Genomic DNA, 22,066 nt, shown 5'->3' on the forward strand with positions numbered 1-22,066 from the left:
TGGTGAAAATCGGGACAGTTACTTTTTGTAACTTTCTGAAGATTGCTTTATTAATTGGCTTTGCCAAGTTTAGTAGGAAAATGTAATTGTCACCCTTGAGATTACTCAAAATTGATTGCTTTTTCAGTCATATTTTTTATCTTGAAAATTATTACAGATATATTAATTACCTAACTACATCCATAGTCGAGAATAGGAAAGTAAATATTAAGGAAAGAGAACCAGGGCTTCTGTTAGTTCTGAACTACTTTGTTCCCAAGTAATCTCTTAATAGTTACTACATCATCAGTAACTCATGTGTAACAGCACGTACTACTCCTAGCTTCTGAGAATTGCATCCGCCCAAAGGGCAAGGTGGTATTGAAGTGTAAATGAGCATTTAGGAGTTTTCTCCAGCCTCTGTGAGGACTTATAATTTAGCACTTCCTGCCCTCCACAGGTCTCTCCTGTTTCCAGACAGCTATGGCCTAGGCACATTTACACCATGCAGGCAAAATCCTAAAACACTCGGCAAAGTCTCTTGGCTACCGGTGCTGCTTACCCTCCCTGAAACTAGTTTGTTCCATATTCATTTGCCTTGCTGAGGCAGTTGAACTCTGATGGAAAATTAGTTGGGTGCTAGGAGAAAACAAAATCAGATTGAATATGGCATAAAGAGAAAGCAAAGATTCAACTCAATGCCAGGGACAAATCATCACTTAAAAGAATGTTCACATGTAAACACTTTGATTTGGCTGCTATTTTATTGCCAAAGTTACCATTTCTGCTTCCTACCCCAATCCTTACTCAGTACTGTGTGTAGTAGCTTCCCCCCAAAACTTTATTAACTAGATCAAAGGAGAACCTATTTTAAGCAGACAACTCTAACAGTCACTTGAGATCCTAAAGAAATGCACATATACGATGTTAAGAGAATAAAATGTGTAGTGTCAGTGTTCCGTTTCAGCAACCTAATGCTCTTATTTCTCTCTGTGGCATCTTTAGGATCAAATGATGTATGAAAAACTTCGGCAATCTCTCAGCAGATAGTGTCGCTCTGTATTGGTCTGTAGAAGAATGCTTCAGTTACATCATGTGTTTGTGTGGAAGAGAAAAACTTGACATTTTCATTTGATTGTTTGCCTTTTCAAGATGGCCCAGGTACAACTCTGGTTTCCAGTGTGAGCTGCTTAATATCAAATGGTAAACAGGAACGATTACTGAAGATCCCCTTAGTTTCTGTGGAACTTTTTGCAGCGACATTCATTTTACTTCTTTTGAAAAGTAAAAGACCCAAATGAAATAAATTATATATTTATATTATATATTTCTTTAGTTGAGTTTATTTACTCTCATTAACTGTGAACGAGTTGTCTTCTCACAATCCTCTTAGTTTTTGTTTTAGAAAAAAATACTGTTTTAAGATAGTGATCTGAGGTCTGGTCTTTGCCCTGTTTATCAATGAGTGCTTTATAAATGTAAATTTTAAGGCAATCCCACATTTGGAAGAAGGGGCTGACATTTTAATCTTGGATTTCTAAATTTGGAGACTGAAATTTATCTTTGGTATGGGCGCTACTTCAGATTTAGCATACTGCCTAAAGAAAACTGCCATCTCCAACTAAAAAGCATCTGGGGTAAAGTAAGTGTGTGGGTAATGGGTGTGGGTGTGGTGTTGTGTCTTGTGTCTCCAACTAAAAAGCATCTGGGGTAAAGTGTGTGTGTGTGTGTGTGTGTGTGTGTGTGTAGAAAGAGGTCCTAAATGAAATGTCCAGATAGAGAAAAAAGAAACTAGGTTATCAATCAGGTTACTTGACCTTGAAGGATTCTGACAGGCATCAGGTTTTGACTTATTTCTCTAAATATTTTCAATTATCAATAAATGAAGACATTACCTACCCTCTCTGTGAATGTTAAGTCTACAATTTATCCTGTGAATTGAATTTGTTTTATTCGCATTATTATAAGTAGTATTGAGTCATCCACTGTATTGGACACACATTTTCTCCAGCTCAAATTTGTATGAAATTTAGATATATTCTATACTCTCACTGAATGATTATAAAAATAACACATTGTGAGAAAGTAGAAGGAGAATGATAAAGACAAAACAATGAATAAAATATCTTTGAATGCAAAAACAAGTTTTTAAAAGCCTTAGTAAATTTATTTTTATGTAATAATTTAATGTGATTATCATTGTAAACATGTATATATTTCCTTTCAAAAAGAGATTTCATAATCGGAGAGGAACTTGTACAACATAGTACAAATATAAGTTTTCACATGTTATCAACTATCCTACGAGGCAAGACAAACACACTTCTGTGAAGAAAAGGAGTAAACTTTATTCTCCTTAGTTTGAAACCTCTCTGCTTGTGTCTGTAGGCTTTCAGCCATATCTTTAGATTTCATCAGTGATTAAGAAAAAGATTGAAGGTGTGGAAGATGAGAAGTCTAATATGGATCAAAAAAAAAGCTTTTTAAATCAGTCCTTTCAAGATTTAATTGGCAGTGAAGTAGGAAAGGGGGAGGGTGCTGCTGGTGAGAATTAGATGCAGGACTAGGCTTAAAGCATGGTATAATGGGGAAAAAAACAACACTGAATTTGGGATCAGAAGACTTGAGACTGAATTTACTATTTTTCATCTGTGAAATGGGGTGGGAGAGAAGAATTGGATGAGACTACCCCTAAAGTTCCCTCCCAGCTCAAAATTCTATGAAGCTGTGACAAACTAAATTGGTTAAAACAATCTAGTTATTTTAACACACGTTGCATTTTTTCATCGATCCTTCTCTGGAAATAGCATTTAGGTCATGACATATACGGTTCATCAGATACCTCTGTGACGAGTAGGGTCCATTTTGTCTTTTAATGGACAGCTGTATTGAAAATTTTATATATATATATAGATATAGATATAGATATGCCTTAGAGAAAAGGAGGCAATTAGGTGGTACAGCCCTGGAATAAGGAGGATCTGAGTTCGAATGTAATACTCAGACATGTACCAGCAATATACAGCTAGTATAACTTGCAGGTTACAACCTGTTAAGTCACTTTGATTGCCTTGGTCAGGGGAAGGGAAGGAACAAACAAACAAAGTTATATGGGAGCAAGGGAGATGTTCTCTTTATCTTTCTCTCTCTGCCCACATTAAATATCTGGAGTAGAAGTACAACTACATCTACTTCCTCTAAACAAACATTCCATGAGATTTTATTGAAATTCCATCAAAGAAACTAGCACCCTTTGGCCCTTTGAAGAAAATGATAAAACTGTGGAAATAGGACAGGTGCTATTTTTAGATCAGGGCCGAAGTATTTGCCATTTATGTTCCCAGTTTGAATAACCCCTCAAAAGGCAATGTTCAGTATTTTTGTTTTTAAAACAGGCAAAATAACTGGTCCTTCTGCTTCAGCTAATCAAGTTTAATGTGTCACATGATGAGTCTTCGTTTTTTTATGTGTTCCAGAAAGCTCAAAAGAATTTCAAGAAGGAACTGAGAACAAAATCAGACTGGGATTTTACTGATAAAGTATAGCCCTGTCCTACCAATGCAGATTCAATCAAGAAGTTTATACATGTTTCTGTTAGTAAAATGAGAAGAACAAAGGGAGAAATTAGAAAAGAAATGAGAGTCACAAAACAAAGAATTGGGAGAATTAATATCTTGTCACAGAGAGTACAAAACCTTGCCTAAGAAAAATCTGAAAATTAGAGTTGACTTTGGTCCAGAAGCCAGTGACTCACTCCATTAGACAAGAACTATGAAAGTCAAGAGACTAAAAAGATAAAAGTTACATATTATCTCATAGCAAAAACAGTTGACATGGAAAACAGAAGTAAAAAAAGTTTTAAGAATCATTGGATTACCTGAAATACATGACCAAAAAGAGATCATCTTTCAAGAAACTGTACAACTGCAATTTCTTAGAACCAAGAGCCAGATTTAAAAAATAGAAAAATAGAATGAAAATAGAATCTATCCATCACCTCCTGAAAAAAACGCCCAAATGAAAACTCCAAAATCCAGAGTTTCCAAGGTCAAACAAAAACTAGTATAAACAGAAAAAAATTCAGGTATCAAATAACCAGATTGAGGATCACACACGATTTAACAGCCATCATTATATTGAAATATAGAAATTTCAGAAGGCAAAAGTATAGACTTCCAACAATAATAGTTTACCTGGCAAAACTTGAGTACTGTCACAGGTGAGGGTAGAGGTAGAAATAGATCTTTATTCGTGAAATAGAGTATTTCTGATAAGACCGAGCTGCATACAAATTTTGAAATGCACAAGAATCGGAAGCATAAAAAGGCAAATACAATGAGTAATCATAAGGGACAAAACAAGAAAAAACTGTTTACATTCTGATATGAGCTGATGATAGGCGTATCCCCTAAGGACTCTTATTGTTGGAGAGATCCAGGGAACTTTTAACAGGAATTGATTCTGTTTTAATGATTGAAAAAAAAAAAATAGAAAGGAATTCAGTGGGCGAGGAAACAGAAAGGAAGAAGGAAGAAAATTCTCTCTCGTAGTGGCCTGCATCCCATTGAGGGCTATGCAAGAACAAGAGGGAATGAGACTGAGCCTTGAACCTCACACATCTGAACCAGTCAAAGGTAGAAAAAGATACTTAGACACATAGTTGGGTACAAAAAGACAAAATGTTTACTAGAGAAATGGGGACATGAGAAAGGGAAGAGGGAAAGGAGGGAGTAGTCTTAAGCAAAACAAACTAAGGATCTAGGAATTAAAAGAAAAAATAGCTTGTAATTGAGTAATGGGCAAAACAAAGATCTTGGGCAGGAGAGCAGAAACAGATTGCACTGAGCTTTCTCACCGCCACCTTTGTAAAGAGGGAGTGAGAAACAAGGAAAGTATGAGAATAAGATGGAGGAAAATAGGCTGTGATCTTAAATATGTGGATGGCTCGAACTGATAAAGACCTCAGCATAGTGGATGAGGAGGAAGAATCCATACGTTGTTTACAAGAAATGCTAGCCTAGAGGGTGTCTACTAAGTTACAGTATTACTTTTATATTATAATGAACTAAAAATTTTCCTTTTTTTGCAGGCTGTAAATCTGGAGGTCCAAATATTTAAGCAAAAAATTAATGCCATTTAATTTGACCATAGTTTTAGCTGGTAGAAAGCAACTCCGAAAAGGCCTCGGTGTCCCTCCCACCCAAGTAGGTACCAGTCTCCCCTACACATACCCTACCCCCTGGCGCGTTCGATGCAGCCTCTGAAGCTGGGATGCCACCAACTACGGGCCGGTTCTCCGCCGTGTGGGCTCATTTTGGCCGAAGAACAAGACAGCAGGCGCCCGGCCAGTCAGCAGCCATCCCATCCGCCGCGGAACCTGGTTACGGCAGGTGAGGAGGCTCTGAATAGGGATACCGGCACTTACCTTGGCAGTGGGCCTTCCAGGGACATCGAGAATGAGGCTGATGTTCATGTTGCCAGAGCCAGCTCAGCCTCCGGGAGGCTGCAGAGGAAAATGCAGGAGAAGAGAGAGTTAGCTGCTCATCCAAAGGAAGGCTGTGTGCCTGTGAGATCTGAGCAGTGGGTCGCCTGGCAGTGGGAGGCTCTGGACACTGAGGTCCTTTTTGGAATTAAACTGCAAAGCCTTCCAGCTGCTGCAGAGAGAACGACTTGGTGGGCTGGCCACGGGTGGAGGCCAGACAAAAATGCCTTTCACAGAACACCCACCCAAGGCAGGCGCTCACTTGGTGATTAGAAGCGATAACGGGGCATTCTGAAGGTGTTGCTGAAGCATAATCATGGGAGACTGGCGAAGGACTGCCCAGCATGGGATCCCTGCATCAGAGAAGGCTGTGATCTGGTAGTGAAGCAGAATGGAAATAGTTCAAAAGAAATGCAAAATGCATAAATTTAGAGAATTCATCCCAAATATTCACGTGGACTGCTGTGCCCGACCTGTGGCGGAGCATTCTGAGCTTGGGTCGGTTGGACCTTCGGACACACCACAGATGGAGGCTGATATGGTCGTGTCATTTGTCCTCTTGAAGAATGAAGGAAAATAATCATCCAAAGAAATTTTGGCTGCGGTCTAATGTACTATTATTGTTCTAGTGGAGGCTGAGAAAACAGGCAGTACTCCAGTGTGACTGGAAGGTAAGTTGTGTGTCTGTGTGTGTGTGTGTCTGTCTGTCTGTGTGTCTGTGTATTTGTGTGTGTGTGTGTGATATTAGTCTCCTTAAGGGCAGGGACTATATTTTTGCCTTTTCCTTTTTTCTTTATTTCTGAGATCTGGTTTCCAACTACATGTTTATCTAGCACTTTACATTGTGTCTGGCACAATACTTGTTGAGTGACTGACCTTCCTGAAAGATACTCGACAGGTAGAATAACTCTTAGATCCAGCTGCTCCCATAGACACCATTTCGTCCGAGGCTCACATCACGGTGTGGGAATGGCAGACTCCCACCCCCTCCTTGCCCAGTTTTTGAAGCCTTTTGTGCTTTGATTGCTCCAGTCCCTCAGGTTGCTGTCAGGGCATTTCATCCCAAACACTACCCGTCTTGTGTGACCACCTTCCCTTATCCCACAAGGGCATCTCTGGGGCCTGCCACATCAAACACAGGCGCCTTTCCAGCGCTCAGTTTTCTTTATAATCTGGCTCCACTTTCCCTGATGAGCTGCATTTCCTGTAGTTTTAACTGTTATGGCCAAACCCTCTGCTTCAGCCAGACCAGCCTCCTCATATTCCCGGAACAGTTTGTGCCAAGTAACTTAAGTGTCTTTTTAAAAAATTATTATTAAAGCTTTTTATTTACAAAACATAGGCATGGATAATTTTTCAACATTGACCCTTGCAAAGCCAAATTTTCTCCCCCTTTCCCCCCATTCCCTCCCCTACATGGCAAGTAATCCAATATATGTTAAACGTGTTAAAAATATTTGTTCAATCCAATCTATGTATACATATTTATACAATTATCTTCAGTGTCATTCTTTATGTTGTTCGGTCTGCCTAAAAAGCCTTTTCCATTTTATTTGCGTTATTCTAAATCTTAGCCATTCTTCCAAAACTAATGAAAATTTTAAATCCTTCATGCCCCCATGATGGTGTTAGACATAATAGACTGGATACAGGTCAGAAAGATGGAATGAGACTAATAGTCATAATGAGATTGGGAAATCCAGGTACAGAGAGCCTTGGAAGGGACTGAAAACTCAAGATCTGCAGTACAAGCAAGGTCCTGGGATCATACAGCTAGAGCTACACGAGCTCTGAGAGGCCATCCAGTCTAAACCCCTCATTCTGCAGATGAGAAAACCCAGAGACCCCAAATGGCTTAGGGCTAGGACATGGAGCTAGTACTTTCTAAAGGTAGCTCTTTCTCCCTTCACTTGCACTTCATTTTCATAATCAAGGTAACTCTCCAAAATTGAAGTCATATCGCAAGGCCATATTGGGGCAAAAAAAAGTGTACACATGGCAAAGGTCAGTTGTAGATTTAGGTTAATTGATGAACTTCCTTCTGAAAGAAGATGAGGTTACTTTTTTTCTTTTTCTTTTCTTTTTTTTCTTTTTTTGCTGAGGCAATTGGGGTTAAGTGACTTGCCCAGGGTCACACAGCTACAAGTGTTAAGTGTCTGAGGTCAGATTTGAACTCAGGTCCTTCTGACTTCAGGGCTGGTGCTCTATCCACTGCATCATCCAGCTGCTCCAGAGAGTAAGATATTCCCATAGGTATAAGGAAACTCACTGTCCACCTCAATGTGGTTGACCTGGGTTGTAGCTTCATTTATAAGAAAGTTGAAGCAGAGATGTCGAAACCTAGCTCCACAGGCCCCAAACACTCCCACATTAGCCTGGCTGCACCAGAACAAAATGCATTGGGAAACATTTAACAAATAAAAATACAATAAAATACAGACAATACGTGGTTTTCTAAGTCAACATGCAGCTTTTATGCACAGTCTATGACCCCTATGTCATTACTGAAGGGCATGCCATTAAACCAGCTGGCCGATTAAGGTGGATGCAGTTCTGCGGTCTGACCCCAGCCTGAATTAAGAAGAAAAACCAAAGCCCCCGGTAGGTCCTGGCTCCTGCTCCTTTAACTGTGCTTATGAGAACTGCCTGGTGGTGATTAAAGGTGCTTTTTTGGCACAAAACTCCCTGCTATGGTGCTATCTCCTCCCTCCTCTGTTTTCCTCTTTCCCACAAACTGAAACCTGATTAGCTGGCTCTGTAGTAAGTTTCCACATTATAATTAAAAGTTGCTCCACTGCGCTCCAGGAGGTCCCTCAGCTAGGCAAAAGCAATTAAGATAAAACATTGCTGATAAACCTGCAAAAAGCAGCCTGTAATGTAACTGGGAAGGAGCCTCGACATTTACCAGGGACTTGACTTTTCTTTCCCCTTTCTGGGGCACAATTAGCAATGGGAAGTGTTCAGGTATAACTTGATAAGTCGGGCAATTTGTCTTTAACTGGAAATTCCAGCAAGGTGTAATCACTGAGTACCACAGCTTCTCAGTCGGTTCAGGTGATTCTAATGTTTTAATTATGACAAATAAACAGTAAAAAAGATGGCATGGCCCTATCCCCTTTGTGACAGATTAGAACTGACGAAGGACATTTTTTTCTTTCTTTAAGTTCAATAAAGCCGTTAGGTCAAATATTAGATTGGTCATTCCTCGTTTATTATTACTGGCCGAGTTGGATTTGTGCTGTCCCTTAGGATTTCAGAACATCCCATCAATCCAACCATTCTGAGCTGCTTGAGAAATGTGCTACCATAAATGTCAAGGGAACTCAACAATACAAGGAAGCAAGACTGTTTCCTGATCTAAAGGAATTTACAATTTGGCTGTGGAAGCAATTAGGAAACATCTAGATGGAGAAACTCCTTCTGGAGGGGTCGTTACTCACTTTTTCTGCCCAGAACTCTAAGGGGTTTTATGATTTCTCCAGGATTATGTGCCCAATGTGTGTTAAAGGGAGGAGTTAAGCACAAGTTCACCTTTATCCACTATGGGATATTGCCTTTTGTCACAATGACCTGGTTTGATCCCCCCCCCCCCCCCCCCACTCCTCCACCCTGGGAAGCGGGTGCTATCATTGCCCTCACCTGAGAATTGAACAAACAGCTTGTGGCTTTCCATATTCACTATGGAGAACATCCCAGGCTGAACTGATCAGTGCTTCCCGGTAGAGGTGGGATTTAAACTGGATGGCAAAAGAGTCATAAGTGAATATTGATTAAAGAAATGCAAATTAAAACAATTCTGAGATACCCCCTCACATCGATCAGACTGGCTAGTCTGACAAAAAAAAAAAAAAGGACAGTGACAAATGTTGGAAGGGATGTAGGAAAACTGAGATATTAATACACTATTGGTAGAGTTGTGAACTGATCCAATTATTCTAGAGAGCAATTTGGAACTATCTAAAAAGCTATAAAATGGTGCATATCCTTTGACCCAATAATCTCACTTCTATTAACTTAACCTAAAGAGATTATAAAGGGGGTGGAGAGACAAACTTACATGTACAAAAACCTTAATAGCAGCTCTTTTTTGTGGAAGCAAAGAATTGGAAATTTCGAGGATGGTCCATCAATTGGGAAATGGCTGAGCAAGTTGTGGTGCATGACTATTGCATTGTGTAGAGAATATATGTATAAACTATTCTGCTATAAAAAATGATAAGCAGGGTGATTTCAGAAAAACCTGGAAAACTTGCATGGACTGATACAGAATCAAGTGGGCAGAACCAAGAGAATATTGCTATTGCAATATTGCAAATTGCAATTAGCAATATTGTGTAATAAACAACTGTGAATGACTCAGCTATTCTCAACAATACAATGATCCAAGACAATTCCAAAGGATTCATGACAAAAAATGCTATCTGCCTCCAGAGAAAAAACTAATGGAGTCTCAATGCAGAACAAAATACACTATTTTTCTCTTCTTCTCCTTTTTTTAATAATAGCTTTTTATTTTCAAAATACACACAAAGATAGTTTTCAATATTCACCCTTGGAAAACTTTGTGTTCCAAATTTTTCTCTATCCCTCCCCCCTCACTCTCCTAGACAACAAGTAATCCAATATAGGTTAAACATGTATGATTTTTCTAAACATTTCCATATTTATCATGCTGGACAAGAAAAAGCTAATCAAAAAGGGGAAAAAAAGGCAAGCAAATAACTACAAAATGAAAATATGTATGTTGTAATCCACATTCACTCTTCACAGTCCTCTAGTGATTGTACATGTATAACCTTTATCAAATTGCATAATGTCTCAAGGAGTAGGGAAAAGAGGGAGGGAGAGAATATACAGTTCAAAAATTTAAAAAGCAAATGTTTTTACACATAATTGAAAAAATTGAATTTTTTTTAAGGGTAAAGATCTTTTGGTTTTTTAGGTTATTTTTTAGGTAGGGACTTTTTGGGAGTAACCTTTAGGGTTACTTGGGAAGTCAAATCATTCTTCAGATTGTTTGATAGGCATAAAATTAAAGAAAAGAAAAATTGGGGGCAATCTCATAACTGAATGTGAGGGGTCCCAAAAAATTTGGCAACAATAAAAGGTAACAGATATTCTGCCAAGATTTAATTTTTCATGTTAGAATACATAAGCACACCCACAAACATGCAAGTTTACTTTTGCCTTTAATAAATGGTAAAATTATGTATATACCAAAATTTTGTCTTAAAATAAATTTCTTTATGATTAATTATCAGTAAATGTTTGGTTTGTAATATCTATTTTATAACCTGTGTATCAGGGGTTATGTAAAAAACCTCAAGCAAAAAGGGCATACAAGTGGAGAGTTTAGAAAGCCCTGATGTAAAGGATAGTCTACCCAACTTGGGAGAAGTCACACCATGAATGGGGGCAGCCTATCTTCCAAAGAGTTTGGTGCCAGAACTTGTGAATACTAGAGTTGGGAGTGGGTGAGTGCACAGTAGTTGACTCTCAAGGACAGTGCATGACGCTGGTAGATGACATAATAGATAGCCATCAGGAAGCTGCCCACTCTGACATGGATTTCAGGACAAAGTCCTTGTTGCCCTGCCCCTAGATGGAGATATGACAATTCAAGGCAAAAATGACTAATGCTACAAAGCAAATGGGAAAGAAAACAATCTTATGAGTTATATGCCAGAAGATATAAATAAAAAGAATCTAGGTTCTGTATTTCAAGAAATCTTCCATAGGCCTTTCAAGAACAATGTTCTCTATACAAAAAGGATACAAGGTCCCAATAAGAAAACAACTACATTTTAATTCTCCAAAGTACATTATTATAAGCAGATTAAGTAGTACATGGTTTTGGAGTCAACAGATTTAGATTCAGATTCTAGTTATGGGCTTCAAAAATGTTAGAGTTGTGCAAAGATAGGCACACTAATACATTGTTGGTGGAGCTGTGAAATGATATGACTATTTTGGAAAACAATTTGAAAGTTGCAACTAAAGTGATTAAAATGATCCTTTGAACTTGAGACTCCATTACTGAACTTATATCCCCAAGGAAGCTATCAATATAAAAAAAAAAAAAAAACATCCCCATATACTCCCAAATATTTATAGTGATCCTTGAATTGAAAACAAAGTAGATGCGCAATAATTGAAGTAGCTAAACAAGTACACATACATGAAAGGAATAGATTCCTAATGTGTTGTGGGAATTGTGTGATAGGAGCATGGAAGGATATATATGAACTGATAAAAAAGTGAAGTAAGCAGAGCAAGTAAATAATATCCACAGTGACGACAACAATGTAAATGAAAAGAACAAAGGCATATCAATAAATGAATGGATGGATAGATGACTAAAATATATGTATGTGTGTGTATATATATATCAAAGTATGTATGTGTATATATATATATACATATATATATATATATATCAAAATTATTAAAAATCAAGTGGAACTCAGTTGAGATAGGAAAAGATATCCCCAACTTAGCCCTTCACAGAGGTAGGGGCTCTACAAGTGTTATACTCTGCATAGGTTTTCAGACTTTTGTCAATATATTGATGTCAAAATATTTTAGAGATACTATTTCCCAGAGCTAAAGCCCAGCAAGCAGTCTGGGTCCTGAACTTGGCAATACTTTCAGGATGATATCACCCTCTAGCAAAGTACATTACTGGGACCAATACCAAGATTCACCGAGGGATTTAGCTCCCCTTATTTCCCAGGTTTCTCCATCACATGTTCACATGTCTCTACCTGGCTCTGTTTCAGCTCCAGCCACTCACAGGTTAGAACGTGGTTCCAGGCCAATTGATATCAATCAGTAATTAGTTCCAAAGGGCTATCAAACTGCATACCCTTTGATCCAGCAATACTACCATGAGGTCAGTAGCCCAAAGAGATCTTAAAAAAGAGAAAAGAGCCCACATGTGCAAGAATATTTATAGCAGCTCTTTATGTGGTAGCAAAGAATTGGAAGTTAAGGGGATAACCATCAATTGAGGAATGACAGAAGAAATTGTATATGAACATAATGGAATATTGTTGTGTTACAAGAAATGACAAGCGGGATGATTTTAAAAATGATATGCTGATTTTTGTTTCCTCTTCCAAAAAAAAATTTGTCATATTAGATGCCTAGTAGAGAAGGAGAATAGCATTCTCAAAAAAAATCTATTAAAATTATTTTTTAAAAAAAGAAAACCTCTTTTTGTTATTTGTTTGCATTTTGTTTTCTTTCTCATTTTTTTCCTTTTTGATCTGATTTTTCTTTTTTTTATTATAGCTTTTTATTGACAAAACATATGCATGGGTAATTTTTCAACATTGACAATTACAAAACCTTCTGTTCCAAATTTTCCCTTCCTTACCCCACCCCCTCATCCAGATGGCAGGTAGTCCAGTTATATGTTAAATATGTTAAAACATATGTTAAATCCAATACATGTATACATAGTTATAGTTATCTTGCTGCACAAGAAAAATCGGATCTAGAAAGAAAAAATGAAAATGCAAGCAAACAATAACAGAAAGAGTGAAAATGCTATGTTGTGGTCCACGCTCATTTCCCATAGTTCTCTGGCTAGAGATGAGTCTCTTCATTACTGAACAATTGGAACTAGTCTGAATCAATTCATTGTTAAAGAGGGCCACGTCCATCAGAATTGATCATCATATAATCTTGTTGTTGCCGTGTACAATGATCTGCTGATTGTGCTCATTTCACTCAGCATCAGTTCGTGTAAGTCTCTCCAGGTCTCTCTGAAATCATCCTGTTGGTCATTTCTTACAGAACAATAATATTCCATAATATTCATATACCACAATTTATTCAGCCTTTCTCCAATTAATGGGCATTCACTCAGTTTCCAGTTTCTGGCCACTACAAAGAGGGCTGCCACAAACATTCGTGCACATACAGGTCCCTTTCCCTTCTTTATAATCTCTTTGGGATATAAGCCCAGTAGAAACACTGCTGGATCAAAGGGTATGCACAGCTTGATAACTTTTTGAGCATCGTTCCAAATTGCTCTCCAGAATGGCTGGATGTGTTCACAATTCCACCAACAATGTATCAGTGTCCCAGTTTTCCCACATCCCCTCCAACATTCCTCATTATCTTTTCCTGTCACCTTAGCCAATCGGAGAGGTGTGTACTGGTTTGATCTGATTTTTCAAACCTTCTTAATTTGTGGGTCTCAATCCCACATAAGATCATGTAACTGAATGTGAGGTTCTAAAACTTTTGCCAGCAATAAAAAATACCAAATATTCTACCAAGATTTAGTTCTTTATGTAAAAATAAAAAGTGCATCCATCTCATTAATATGACAAATTTGCTTTTTTCTTTAATAAATGTTAAAAAAAATATATATGTATACCAAAGAATTGTTTTTTTGATTTTTTTGATTTTTGATTATCAGCAAATGTTTGGTTTTTATACCTGTTTTATATACCTAGAGTTGTGTAAAAATTTCTCGGATATAAAGGGATCCTAAATGGAAAAAAAATTAAGCCTTTGTTTATATCACGAATACTGCAACATAAAATGTTGCAAATATCTGATGAAATGATGGTTCTTATTACTATTCAGGATACAATAAAGCCCTACTCTTCTCCCAGATATCTCAAAGAAAGATCAGCAATAGCAGGAAAATTAGCCTTTCCTTCCCATGGAAAAATAACATTATCCTCTGGAGACTGTGAGTTTTATTTTTCATCTACTGCCCTCTATTACCCATTGCTAACAACTTCTTACTACTTCTTTCTTTACTTATCCCTATATTAATATATCACTGGCCACATTGAAGAAAATAATCCCCAACTACAGTTTATTATTCTTTCATCCTCTTCCTCTTCAATGCTACCCTACCCAATATCTTTTGTTTCCCCTGAAGAAATTGGGGTTAAGTGACTTGCCCAGGGTCATAGAGCTAGGAAGTGTTAAGTGTCTGAGGCTGGATTTGAACTCAGGTCCTCCTGACTTCAGGTCTGGTGCTCTATTCACTTCACTACCTAGCTGCCCCCTCCCCACCTGATATCTTAATCCTACCTTGAAACTCTTTTTCTCTGCCCCCTGAAATTCCCTTTCCAGAGTGAACATATTCCCTTTTTATCTTGGACTTCTCTTCCTCCTCTTTCCATCTAGCAAAATTTATTGAGATTTGGCTCCCCTTCAACTAACTACATCCTTTTCCTTCATCTCTACCAATGGCTATATTATCACCCATACCCTTCCATACCTACACTTTAAAAGGAAACTTTGAAATATCCCTTGCTTCTAACTGCTGCTTCCAGACTCTTTTCTTACAGTCACTCAACAACTCCTCCTCCTTTAAAAAAGTCCACACGATCAATTATGATAGATTTAGCTTTTCTCAGCAATGCAATGATCCCAGACAATTCTATCTACTTCCAGAGAGAGAAAACTGAATGTGGAGCAAAACATACTATTTTTACTTTTTTGTTTCTTTGCTTGTTTTTCCTTTCTTGTAGTTTTTTTTTTCTTTTTTGGTCTGATTTTTTCTTGCACAATATGAAAGATATAGAAATATGTTTAAAAGTATTGTACTTTTATAACCTATATCTGATTTTTTGCTATCTTGGGGAAAGGGGTGGTAAGGGAGGAAGGGAGAAAAAATTTGGAACATTTTTTTTTTTTTTTTGCAAGGAAAAACCTTGCAAAAATGAATGTTGAAAACTATCTTTACATGTATTTAGAAAAAATAAAATACTATTGAGGAAAAAAAAAGATAAAAGAAACAAGTTCACAGTATTAAATTTTTCTGCCTAAGATAATTTAAGGTGGTTGTTGTATACTGACCTGGTTATTTTCTTTTCTCAAGAAATTTATCACCTAGGATACCATCTTTGTTTCCTCCCCACTTCTGCTTCCATGTCAATATTTCTTCAAATTTCCTTATTTCCCAGTTCCTCAGTTTCCTTAAATCCCCTTTCCTACCATTTCAGCTAAGGACTTCTCTTCTTACTTTCCTGAGATATTTGAGGTTATGCCTCCTGAAATCCCTTTTCCTTTAATCTGAAGGGAAAGAGAAGAGTTAAGGGATAAGGTCAATATTGACCTTATCCCTTAACTCTTCTCTTTCTCTTCAGTGTTTCTAATGATGATGTGATCCTCTTACTTGTGAAATTCAATTCTTCTACAGGTGCTTTGGATCCCATCCCATCCCAATCTTCTCCAATAGATTTTTACCTTGTCTGTCCTTCTACTTAATCTTCTGCCTCTTTTTATATATTTATTGCTTCTTTCCCTTCTGCTTTCAAATATACCTGACTCTCTTCCTCCATAAATAACATAGACTAAGCTCATTTGTTTCTTCATCCTATCATCCTATATTTTTTATTCTCTTTCTCAGCCAAACTCTTAGAAAAAGATATCTGTATTCATTAACTTTACTTCCTCTCCTCCCCCTTACTCTTTAACCATTTGCACTTCCACAAAATTTCTCAAATTTAAGTATTTGTTTGTGCATGCTTATAATTAATGCATTTTATAAACATTTCTTTTGTGGTTAAGAAAATAAAACACAGTCCTGTGTCTGATATCTATTTTGAACAGTGAAGACTCTTTTCTAATGTTTTTCATCAGAGTCTAGTGCTAAGACAAAAGTTAGGATGACTGACAATGGTACTTATAGGTATGTGTACATACATACATATATTTTATTTAGTTATCCATCCATTCATTTATTGATATGCCTTTGTTCTTTGCATTTACATTGTTGTCGTCACTGTGAATATTATTTTCTCAAATCTCACCTTTCCCATCAAGTTCTGGGAAATGGAGTAGGAATTAGCCCCATAACATGCATCACTTATGTACTGCTGACACTAGTAAATTCATGCAAGAGTCTCCTCCCTCCCTCCAACATCAATGAAGTTCATTCTTAAAAATCTCTTAAGCCACATCTGCATATAACACTTCACTTCAGGGTGGGAAAGGGAGGGGAAAAAAAATTAGAACACAGGATTTTGTAGGGGTGGATGTCAAAAATTATCCATGTATATATTTGGAAAATAAAAAGCTATAATTAAAAATAAATAAAACACTTCACTTCATAGATGGGAATACAGAAAAGAGAATGCAATAGCCGCCTTCTTTCAAAGTGTTTCCATTCTACATTGAACACATAGATCAAAAAAATATAATACAAAGAGAATGAGCTAAAGGGCTGAGGGAGAGATCAGAGGAAGGCCTATGGGAATCATTGAGGAGGATTATGGGAAGATGTCAGAATAGGTTAGAAAATTTCAAACTCTCCCCCACAAATGGAACAAAAGCGTGCTTAAGGGTGAACTTTGATTGTTAAAACACAGAAAAGCACTTGGGGCAGAACAGGAGTCCTCCTGGCACAAACCAAGACAGGAAGAAAGATTCCAGGTTGGAAACAAAGCCCTCTAGGCTAGCTCTGCAGAAACATCAAGCGAGAAGCCCTGAGGGAAGCAGGATTTGGCTGGAGCCTAAGCAGGAACCACAGGAAATCAGCTGGGAAGTTGGGGTTCTGCGTCTGAGCAGACAGAGGGAACCACAGCTGAACACCAGGCCCAGCTGTAGTGCAGAGATAGGGTCCTGGGCGAGAAGGAACCAGTACTAGGGGAGTGCAGAAGCAGCAAGGGCAAGAGCACTGCTGGCTGTGGGCACGTGCAGGAGAGGGGAGCTCTTGGTTTGGGGTTCTTGGTCAGAGGGGAGAGCTGAAGTAAAGTTAGAGACCCCAGCCTCCCCCCAAGTAGAGATGCTTACACTAATAAGTTCTCATTTAAAAACAAAATGAACAGAAAAAAGAATCCAACCATAAAAACTTACCATGGGAATAGGAAAGACCAGTGTTTATCTTCAAAGGAGGATACTGAAGTAAAAAAAGCTTCTTCTACCCCAAAGAGTAAAGGTAAATGGCAACTTGCCCAGAGATAATTTATAGACCTCAAAAAAACCCTTTTAAAATAAAATGAGATATATTACATATAACATATATTTGAACATATTTAACATGTATTGGACTACCTGCCATCTAGGGGAGAGGGTAAAGGCAAGGAGGGGATAATTTGGAACAGAAGACTTTGCAAGGGTCAGTGTTGAAAAATTACCCATGCATATGTTTTGTAAATAAAAAGCTTTAATAAAATAAATAAATAAAATAAAATGAGAGAGACTGAGGAAAAACTAAAACTAAAACTAAAATAAAATAAGAACCATCCAAGAAAAATAAGAAGATTATGAAAACAAAGCCAGCTGACTAGGAAAGGAGATCTAGAGTCTTAAAGGAGAAAATAATGTTTTGCAAATTAGAATTGGCACAAGGGGAAGCCAGTGAGACTATAAGAGACCAAGAAATAACAAAACAGAATGTAAAGAATGAAAAAATAGAACATGATGTGAAACATAAGAAAAATAACATCTGACGAACATGTTACTCAAGAAGAGAAAACAAGAATAATTGGACTAACTGAAAGTTGGAACCAAAAAAAGGACCTTGACACAATAATATAAGAAATAATCAAAGAAAATGGTCCTGAAGTGATAGAACAAGAAGGGAAAATAGAAATAGGAAAAAAGAAAAGCACAAATCGTCTCAAAGAGAAGCTATAAGGAAAACATATAGGAACATTATTGCTAAATTTTGAAACCCCAAGATCAAAGAGAAAATTTTACAAAAAACAACCACCATGACCATCATTCTCTATAACAAATTCTATAGTATAATTCTATAGTATAGCTGTAATAAAAGACTACAGGTCCTGGAATATAGTATCAACAATCAAAAGAATTAAATTTGCAGCCAAAAATATTATGTCCAGCAAAATTAAGCATAATATTGAATGAAAAAAAATGGCCATTTAATAAACTCACAGATTTTAATGATTCTATCTCAATTTAACCTGAACTCAATAGAAAATGGAACATATAAAAGCCAACATCAAAAACTAATCTCAAGAGGCTCAATAACAACCAACTGTTTATGGTTTCAATATGTGGAAATACAAACCATGTATCTAAGACTGAGTTAGTAATTGGGTAGTCTAAAAGAAAAATTGGGGTAGAGATGAGGATGATTTGACTCTAAAAAACAAAACTATCTAGGAAAGGATAAAAACAGTAATGCTATTTTTATTAGCTAAACTATGCTATATGAATGACGTGCAGAGAAAGAACCTACACAGAGAAATTAGAGAAGGGAGAGGAGACTGGTGGCTCTAAAAATTTACTCACATCAGAAATAGGTTCAACAGGGAATAATACATACATACATGCATACATATACATGTATATATCATGAGGGGTACAGCTCTCTCCAAAATCTATAAAGAAATAAGGGGGTAGAGAATAGGATAAGGTGGAGTATAGAAGGGTATGTAGATTTATGAAAACGTGACAAGTGTATACATTATTAGGAAAGGAATAAAAAGGGAGGAAAGGTGGAAGGAGAATCTAAGCGAGGGATCCAAGAATAGGGAAGAGTTAAGTAATAATAAGGCAAGTTAAGGAGTAGAACTAAAGTAGAAAAATTAGCAGGGATAGGAAATAAGATAGTCACAAACACTATAACAAAGATCAAGAGTAGAATTTATTAGGAAAAAATATAGGGCTAGAAATCATTGATTAATATTGTTTGAGATGTATATTTACATATGTGTAAATGTGTGTTTATATGTCTATATGTTTGCATTTAGGTATATGTGTGTATAGATATACATGTGTGCAAATGTGTGTATGTATACATAATTATATCCTTGATTATGCATAGCCTGTTGGAGGGGGAATGAAAGAGGGTATAAAGGGGAAAAAAGAATAATATAAAAAGTGCACAACAAAGACCTAAAGACTAACCTACAAGGAAGGAAAGAAAAGATGGACACTCGTGAATATAATGTCATTACTTTAAGATTTTTTTTGAAATGGAAATTTACCATTACATATTTTGAATCCTCCCTGATGTTCTGCTGAGCACATGAAAATGTTTTGTTTTTACTTTTTCTTCTCTTTTTTATGTCTTTTTCTTATTTTTTTTTTTATTTAGTTTTAAATAAACAAGTTAAAAAGGAATAACTGAGAAAAGCTGAAACATCAAAAGCTGAGGATCTGGAAAATCAGATTCATAGGAAATGATACCTGAACCTGAGCTTTGAAGGAAGAAAAAAGCTCAAAGATAGAGATGAAAAAGGAGTGAAATCGAGGCATGGGAGAAAATTTGTTTTTAAATAGAAGGCTTTAGGGAATGGCATGTTGAGTTCAAGAAATCTAGAAAGTCAAGTTTTGCTGAAATGATGAATTTTGCAAGAAGAGGAATAAGGTGAGGGAGGATGGGAAAGGTAGGTGGGAACTAGATTGGGAAAGGCTTAAAATGTCAGACTAAAGAATTTGCTTTTTATCATAAAATAGGGAACCACTTAAAGGTTTTTGAATCAATTAGGAAGCTCTTATTATCATCTCGGCAAGGAGTAATAAGGGCAAGAATTGTGTCAGTGATTATATGAAAGGAGAATTTGAGATAGGATGCAAGAGATAGTATAATGAGGAAATAGAATCAACAGGGTTTCACAACTGACTGGAAAGGGAGTTAGAGGGAGGGAAAAACAAAAGAACATTCCAAAGTTTTGTACCTGGTGAGTGGGAGAGTGATTAGTACCCTTGATCTCCAGCTCGGGGGCACTCTGTAAACAATTTGCTCAGATTTTCTAGGGGATGGATGATAAACCAAAATAGTGAGAAATACGCCCATTCCAATGCTACTGCAGTGTACCTGGGCCTTTTGTGTCCGAAATTACCTCATTTCTCTAAATATAGACTGTATCCTCTTCCCCCCCCACAATTACTGGGTGTCTCAGCGTTTTAGCGCATTCACATGGGTGTCATATTGCTTGCCTTCTCCACGAGTGGGGGAAGTGGCAAGAGGGAAGAAAATTTGGAGCTCAAAGTAATTTTTAAAGTGTTTAAAAGTTCAGTTTTAAGGTTTATTCGCAGATGTATTATAATTGTGTATGAATGTGTGTGTAGGAGAGAGAGAGAGACAGAGAGACAGAGAAAGAGAGGAGAGAGGAAGAGATAGGGAGAGAAAGATAGAGAGGGAGAGAGGGAAGAAAGAAAAAGAGAGGGGGGAAAACAGGGAGGGAGGAGAGGAGGAAAGGAGAAAGAAAAGGAGGGAAGAGAGAGAGATAGAAGGGAGAGGAGGGAGGGAAGGAGAGCAGAAGGAAAGGAAGGAGGCAAAATAGGAAAAGAGAGAAAAAGAATAAGGGAGAGAAGGAGGGAGGGAAAGAGGGGGAAGAAGGTAGAGGAAGACAAAAGAGGAAGTGAAGGAAAGGGAGAGAGTGAGGGAGGGAGAGGGCACTCTATATTCAGTCCAATCCAGTTAAACCCTTTGAGTGATCAGTACTATGACAATTTTTAGTAGATATTTATTAAGAACCAATGAGGTTCCGAGTCCTGCCTCAGACGCCTGCTGTGTCTCATCTGTGGGATCCTAGGTAAACCCCTTAACTCTTATGCCAAAGTTCCCTTTTAATGTTGTGACACAGTTTCTCCAATTGTCCTAGTTCGTTATTCTGCCTTAGGTTATAACCTCTTAATTCCCTCTTAATGTTTGAGAGAAAGGTTTTATAGACGTTCCTTAATGTTTGACAAGATAAAGGTTTATCCATTTCAGATGTCATTAGAATATCAGTAATGTCATTGTTCTAGTTATTCCATAAAAAGCTCGGGGCTAGACTCCTTGAGATGAGAGTCTCGTCTAGCCCTGGGATCAACCTTGGATGCATTGGTCCCAGTATTTCTCTCCATTTAATAAACTATTTAAGTGGTCTCTAATCTCTGTCTTGCTCAGTTTCTTCGGCATTACATAACCTCCCAAAGTTCCTGGCAACTCTCTAAGGCTTTAAGTTTGCATCAGTGGAGAGAATTTCCTCACCTGGGAGTTCCCTGTATCAGTGAAATCAGAGCTTTTTTTTTTTTTTAATTAAATCTCTATTTATAATAATATTAATGAGGAAGAGCCTGAAGTAAAAGCATGAAAATATCCCTAAATGTTCAGGCCCTTCATTGATAAATAGAAGCAGCGATTTGGTGCAGTGGATGGGTGCTGGATTCAAAAGTGCCCTCAGACCTTCTTTAGCTGTGCAGCTCTGGCCACGCCATTCAAACCTCTGCCTGCCTTAGTTTCTTCATCTGTAAAATGGGGATAATAATAGCACCCACTCCCAGAGCTGTTGTGAGGATCCAATGGGAAAATCACTGTAAAGCAGTGGACTCGTAGTAGGTGCTGTGCGGTTATTAGAAATGCCTCCAGAGCCTTTTCCAGGACCCTGCGAGTGGGTCGGGGGCTGTGCAGTTGAGAGGAGGCCAGGAAACCACAGGTTGCTAGCAAAGGTATGAAAGAGCAGCTGGTGGGGTGTTTCCAAACCCAGCCACGGTTGGGGCCCCGGGGAAATGGGTCGGAGCCAGTGACCACCAAGCTGTTACTTCTTCCTCTTCCTCCTCGCTGCCCCAGCTCTGCCTTATCTTGGTAAATATTATGCAGCTGGAGTTCAAAAAAAAAAAAACCACTTGCTGGAGTTTTAAGGACAAAAGACCTCAGGTAGGTAGTGA

The 22,066-nt window shown here is 37.6% G+C and overlaps 1 protein-coding gene across 6 annotated transcripts in view; it reads left to right on the forward strand.

The window, feature by feature from the left end:
- NVL (nuclear VCP like) overlaps positions 1-1,285 on the forward strand; it is an 84,616-nt gene extending 83,331 nt beyond the window's left edge. For all 6 annotated transcript variants that reach the window (XM_012547910.3, XM_031967056.1, XM_031967055.1 and 3 more), the window contains exon 23: positions 985-1,285. In XM_012547910.3, the coding sequence (XP_012403364.3) occupies positions 985-1,029 (45 nt within the window). In that variant the 3' untranslated portion in view covers positions 1,030-1,285. The remainder of the gene's footprint in view (positions 1-984) is intronic.
- Positions 1,286-22,066: the final 20,781 nt, after the last annotated feature.

This window comes from Sarcophilus harrisii, chromosome 4, assembly GCF_902635505.1.
Source record: "Sarcophilus harrisii chromosome 4, mSarHar1.11, whole genome shotgun sequence".
Taxonomy (NCBI): Eukaryota; Metazoa; Chordata; class Mammalia; order Dasyuromorphia; family Dasyuridae; genus Sarcophilus; species Sarcophilus harrisii.